The sequence below is a fragment of the Falco naumanni genome, unplaced genomic scaffold (assembly GCF_017639655.2).
Source record: "Falco naumanni isolate bFalNau1 unplaced genomic scaffold, bFalNau1.pat scaffold_140_arrow_pat_ctg1, whole genome shotgun sequence".
Taxonomy (NCBI): Eukaryota; Metazoa; Chordata; class Aves; order Falconiformes; family Falconidae; genus Falco; species Falco naumanni.
The window spans coordinates 27061-33445 of NW_024427371.1; the positions used below are offsets into that span (position 1 = coordinate 27061).

General features: G+C 50.8%; 1 protein-coding gene across 1 annotated transcript; it reads left to right on the forward strand.

Moving 5' to 3' along the window:
• Positions 1–4538: 4538 nt before the first annotated feature.
• On the forward strand, positions 4539–6045 carry LOC121082018. Its single transcript, XM_040581356.1, has 3 exons — positions 4539–4831; positions 4928–5168; positions 5286–6045. The coding sequence occupies exons 1-3, from the start codon at positions 4798–4800 to the stop codon at positions 6043–6045; spliced, it is 1035 nt and encodes a 344-aa protein (XP_040437290.1). The 5' UTR covers positions 4539–4797.
• Positions 6046–6385: the final 340 nt, after the last annotated feature.

Below are 6385 nucleotides of genomic sequence, written 5' to 3' on the forward strand. Positions count from 1 at the left end.
AAAACGTGGATGCTCATCTCAGGGAGCTCATCTGCGGGTGTGAAATGGAACATTTTTCTTCGGGCAAATCCTAGTTTCATAAATATGACATACAGCAACCTACACTAGAAATAATAATTGTCATTATTTCGTCACAGCAGTGACCAAACCATTGTTAATTGTTCTCCATTGTTCTGGTATTGCTTGTTAAAGAAAATGTGTTTTGAATTCAGAAATTTAAAGTGCTAAAGCAGCTAAAGTGGCAGAACCAGGCCTCGTCCCCAGTACAGCCCTAATCCAAGGCTGGTTTAACACCCAGTCCAGTTAATCACTGGGAGAACAGAGAAACAACAGATGATCAACTTGTGCACACAGGTGCTCGCAGAAACGCAGGTGTTTCAAGAAAAAAAAAATCAGTATATGTGAATAGGAATTGCTCAAAGACTAAGTGTGCTTGAAGGAGTGTGTGAGTTAAAGCAGGCAGAAAGAAGATCACGATCCGAGGAGGAACCTGGAACCGAGGCAGAGACTGGAAGCAAATAGATGAATCAACAGGGACAGGGTCAGGTGATGGATTTGCAGAATGGACAAGACCAAAGGAAACTTCTAAAAACCTCGGGCATTGACTAATGATTTGATAAGTGTATATAAGCCGTGCTGTGTCCCTTTGCTCTCTGCCACTCGCTGGGGCGGTGGCCCAGCTCTGAGGGGCGATTAAAGCAAACCCAGTGGTACCCACGTCTGTGTAAATTTCTCCTTTAACACTATATGTGAAGCATATGACAGAAGTGCTGGTAATCCACTGGTGTTGTGACTGTTGACTGATGTCCCGTGTTAGAATAAATACAAGTACAATGGCTAACAGGCCTCACGTGCATGAAGAACATGAGAACGGTGGTGCTGGGTCAATGGGTCTGTGCTTTTCTCTGGTGCTCTCCTTGCTACCACCTAGCACTCAGCTGGCAAGCTCATGGGCACAGCCAGGACCAGTCCAGCCTCTTGTTTTCCAGGGAGCCGATCACCACACATATGGGAAACAAACAGTAGACAAGACCTAGTTCTTCATATCCTTTCCGTTGTTTTGCTAGAGAATCTAAAGTTTGATAGACCTTATTTTGTTTGTATTTACATTGGCACTTCAGTGGGTCCAGACTAAATGGCCACTCTCTACCTGACTGCTGCAAAAATTGGTTTGAGCCCTCGGTTAGTAACCAGCCGTTGGTTAACTTCGTCTTTGAAATACAGCAACCTATGGTGGAATAGGAAACTGAGACAGTTAGGGACATCGGTTGTATTTACTCGAAGGAGGTGGAAAATTTTCTAGGGAAATTTTTTAATAGTGTTAGCATAAAAATCCTGTATGTGGCACATGAGCGACTGCTCTAGGCAAATAAATGGCTTTTTAGAATTAGAAGCCATCCCTGCCTTAAGTGACACATTTAGAAAAAGTCTCTATGTGAATATTAAGCTCACACAGCAAAGCTGCAGCTACCTGATAGCACAGTTTTTTTCCTGGTTTGGAGGATTTTTTTATTCACCTAAAACTTTCCAACAGTCGTCACTGCTAGTTTATTCCCTGTATGACAAATAAGTAGTAAATGAAGGTGTTTTCATACAATGGAACAATCTGCATGCTTGCATTTTTTTCACAGCTGTTGCAAAGATGTACTTGAAACCCTGAAGAGCTTTTGCTTTTTATACTACTGAAAACCACACTACACAGCTTCTTGCAAATTTCCAGTCTGCAGAATCGCAGAGTAATTGTTCGTTTGTTTCCGTGAAAGAAAAAAACCCCAACACATCTTCCTTTAGAGGCAATATTTTGCTGCGGATTTTAGTTCTATCTTTTCTATTTCATCTACCTCTTCTCCAGCTCAGAAAGGTCTACTTCTTTAGAAATTCTTTTCATTTGATGTGTTAGAATATCTCTGTGTAGTAGTCGAAAAGGAACTGGACCTGCCCTTTGTCTCACTCAATTCTCATTTCTATAATACATGCAGTTTTCCTTTACCTATTAAAGAAAATTACCAAATCACATACAGCTACCTGGGATCATGGATCAATCTGAATATGCGTGGCCCAGCACTACTTTTTGCAACTGATCTAAAATTCTGTGCCAAATTCTATCATAACCCAGGAATGGAAATAATAGGGATGACATACTTTGCATATCTTCTCTGCAGGTTGTTACGACCCGCTGCAAGTAAATAAGAAAAAATACAGGTAGTGGACATTTCTAAATAAACCTCTGACATCTGAAGAAGTCATTTTAATATCAGATTTATTCTCACCATACTTTCTGCATGGAAGACCAGAAGAATCTATGCTTTTCATAGAATTTGTGCAGGAAAGCATTGGCAAAAATACTAGAGTACTTGTAATGTTTGTTCCTACACCAAACATGCTGAGGTGAGGCTTAAAAGCCCACCTGTGAATTCACATTTGCCGCAGTGCTGTTAGTAAAAGCTGTAACTATCCGTATTTTTTTGAGAATGCTTAAAATAAAACACAACCTAACTCTCAGTTATAGAACAGTGTAGCACAGCAAAGACGTTATCATCTAATTTTTTCATTATAAGATGTGGGTGCATAACCAGGAAGAACACTAACAATTATTTCTTAGTAAACCTTTCCAGCATAAAACCATTTAGTGGGGCAGTGCAAATCAGAACATACTCTGACTTTAACACGAAAGAACACTTCTGCTGTATAGGTAGACAAAAAAATTGACTTAGTGGGGTATTTTCGTTCTCCCAGTGCTGTTTCCTCTCCTTTCATTGTCCGTAACCTAGCTACCCAGTGATTTTTGGGGGACGTTAGGGTTAGCATAGATGTTAGGTTAGCTTTAGATGCTTTACATGTTAGAGATGCATTCCTCGTGATTCTGCTCCACGCACAAGAAAAAGCCCGGCTTGCCTTTGCCTGGAGCGGGACTCAGTATGTTTTCAAACAGTTTTCCGCAAGGATACAAACACTGCCCCACTATCGCTCACAATGCTCCGGCCACAGCCTTAGCACAGGTCACCATTCCACCTGGCCTCACAGTGTATCGATACATCGATGGCATCCTCAGCGGGGCAGAAGGGCCAGAAAGCGTTACAGATGCAATGAAAACCATTTGGGCAACACTAACCAAGTTGGGACTGGAAGTCCCAGAGTCAAAGTGCCAAGGGCCAGCACGAGAAGTTCAATTCCAAGGAGTCTGGTGGGTTGCAGGAGCTGCCTCTCTTCCACCAGACACACTGGAAAAGAAAGAATCCGGGCACAATCCATCCAGTACGCTGGAACTACAACAAGTTCAAGGGACTGTGAAGTCCTGGCGTAACCATAGTCCTGCCTTTTCCGTCATTGCTCGTCCCTGGTAGAATTTGTTATAAAAGGGAAAATCATGGCAGTGGACATCTCATCAGCTCTGTGGTACCGTCAAGTTCCCCTTCCTGCAGGAGCATAACAGAGCCTGGCCGCGGGCTCTCCACTCCGCTCCAGCCCCCGTTACCCCTGTCAGCACGTGCTGAGGTTGCAGGCTGCGCTGCTTAGGGAGCCGTGGCAACACACATTTAGGATGGTGAATGCCAGCCATCCTGAAAGCCACAGCTGTCTCTTACCCTAAAAAGCTTCCTGTAATACTATGCTTCTCTGAGGTCCCACTTTTCTCGAATTGCCCCCACTCCAAAGCAATTTCCCCACAGGGTCCCTAAGCAAGGCAGTAGAGGAGTGGCTCTCTCAAACTCCCTCCCAGCCCTGCCCTGGATGAAAGAAGGCAGAAAGAAGCCTTCAAATGAGGGAAGTTCTGGCTGCAAGAGAACACAAGCTGACCAGGTCTTGGGATCCACTGACATCAACAGAAATTTAGGTGAAAACTCCCCTTTGACATGAAACTCAACTCCCAAACCAAAAAACAGTTGTGATGGGAAACTATGGTGGGGGTGGGAGATCAGCACTGAGGGCAGGAAAGCATCAGCAGCATGGGAAACCATTGAGTTGGGAAGTTGTTCTGTCATTAAAAGTCAAACCGTCACAACGCTGGCTGACCCAGGTGCTGGCATAATGATCGCCATGGAGACGGAACCCCAGAACACTGTTTGCCCCAACAAATGCCACGCTGGCCAACTGCCGCGGCACAGAGCAGCACGCTCCTCGTGGTGCTCCTGCCCTCCGGGTAACCCCCAACCAGCTGTGCCGGCCAGCATCTCACCCCATCACCCCCCTTCGCTTCTGCCCACAGAGAGGTTCCCCCTCCAGCTGCCGACAGGACCAGAGGTGCCCGGCATGAGCTTCACCACCCTGACCATGCCGCCACCGGTCACTGCTGGTGTGCTGCCCTCTGTCCCGGGGCTGCTGATCACCGTTCGGCCTTCCCAGCTCCACATTGTCACCCACCAGCCCGCCCTGGCAACCTGGCAGGGGGTGCAGGGGCCCCTGGGGGACTCGGGGCAGGTCGTGCAGCTGCCACACGTGCTGCAGCTCCCCAGCGGTGTGCAGCTGCCCCCTCTGCCTGCTCCTTGTCCCCCTGCCTATGGCTGGGGACAGCAAGTGGTGATGGGGACACTTGTGCCCCACCAGCCAGTGGGGCTGGGCCCATGGGACGTGGGCCAGGGGCAGCCCCTCTACCCTAGGGGCTGCACTGTGCTGAACGTCCCTGCCCATGCTGGGTCCCTGCCACCCCAACACCCTGCGGCTCAGCATCGCGTGCAGGTCTCCCCTGTGCTCCGCACCCATCCTGGCAGCGCCCAGAAGCTGTTGGAGGCCTTTAACAACGACGTGGTGGCCAGTGAGGATGGTGTCCCTGCTGCCACCCCCTGCCAGCCCGCCCTGGATATGCTCTCTGGCAGAAGCAGGACCAAGCACCAAGGTGAGGTCTGCAGGGTGGCAGAGCCCATAAGGGTGACCTGCACCAAGGAAGGCTTGCATCACCCTGGGGGTGGCTTGGCTTCGTTTGCTTTTTCAGAAGTGGTGACCACCCCGCCAAGCCCAGAGAATCTCCTGGACCTGCCCGAGCTGGGGCCAGATGCCTTCAACGAGGCCTTTCCTGAGCTGGCAGAGGACAACCTGCAGTTTCAGGATGAGCATTCGTCCGCCATGGACAGCAGTGACCCGCTCGCCTGGCTCGACAGCATCCTGGAGCTCCCTGAAGTTCTCAGCGGCTCCTGCTTGACCACCCTCCTCAACAAGTTCCCGGAGTTCTCAGAGTAAGTGGCAAAGGGTGGCTGCTCCAAGGAGCAATCGCTGGCGGCAGGGCTGGGGGACAGCGAGGACACCGACCGTGGTGTCCCTGATGTCCCTGTCTTGACCACCACCCTCAACAGGATCCCTGACCTCTTGGAGTGCATGATGGAGGGCAACTGTCCCAAGGACCAAGTGGTGGCCGCAATGCAGGAGGACACCAACCCCTCCTGGCAGAGGGTGGCAACATCCCCCTTGCTGGACGCCAAAGGCAAGCAGGGTGGGCTGGCAGCGGTCTTCCCCACCCGGCTGCCAGAGAGCCCCATGGAGCCCTCTCAGGAGGGTCCTATGGACACTTCAGAGGAGAGCCCCTTGAAGGGATGCCCAGAGGGTCCCCACAAGGGTCTCCCAGAGAGTCCTCAGCAGATCCTGCTGAAGAGTCCCCTGGCCAGCCCCCCGACTGCACCCCAGCATCATCCGCCCCGCGTGGCCCAGCTGGTGGAGGAGGTGCTGCAGAGGCAGCCCCGGGTCATTCTGACCCACTTGCCACCACCACCGGGCATCTCCTCCTGCCGGGTGGTGCCCAGATCAGGCAAGGCTGCTGGTAAACAGGCCAAGCGCCCCACATCGGCTGACACCCTCGGGATGCCAGAGATGTCCCCATGGGGCAGCATGCCACCCAAGAAGAGGAAGAAGATGGTGGTGTGCCCGGTGGCAAAAAGCTCCAAAACCCTCTGGGAGGGGAAGCCACACAGGGATGCCACGGCAGTGGGCTGTAGTGGGGAGCAGGGGGGCAGCAGCAAGCAGAGGCCATCCAATAGCGACTATGTGCCCACCAAGCGAGCCAGAACCCTGAGGAACACCAGGAGACAAGGTGCTCCACGCTGCCCCAGTCGCCGTTGATATATTGATAGAGAAGGTGTGGAGCACAGATCCCTCTGACGTGTGACCTGCACCTGCCCACTGCAGCCCCGGCCCTCTACCAGATCTGTCTGTCTTAATTCATTAAAGGTTTGACGTTCCTTGCACAGTGCCTCTGCCTGCGGTCATTCACGCAGCGGGAGATGAGGGTTAATGCAGCCCCTGCCACATGCAGAGACCTGACGCTCCACCTTCCCCTCTGGCTCCACCTTCCCCTCTGTCAAGGTGACACCTCCACCGAGCTGACCCACTCTCTAAAGTATTTACAAATGAAGGGACTTCTCATCAAGGGAGGCAGCCTTGGCAGGGGTGAGAAACAAAG

What these genes read in the sequence shown, in the direction of transcription:
- LOC121082018 (XM_040581356.1), top strand. Translation starts at nt 4,798, where the DNA reads ATGCTCTCTGGCAGAAGCAGGACCAAGCACCAAG. An exon ending in AAGCAGGACCAAGCACCAAG is followed by an intron (nt 4,832 to 4,927) that starts GTGAGGTCTGCA and finishes TTGCTTTTTCAG; the next exon opens with AAGTGGTGACCACCCCGCCA. An exon ending in AAGTTCCCGGAGTTCTCAGA is followed by an intron (nt 5,169 to 5,285) that starts GTAAGTGGCAAA and finishes CACCCTCAACAG; the next exon opens with GATCCCTGACCTCTTGGAGT.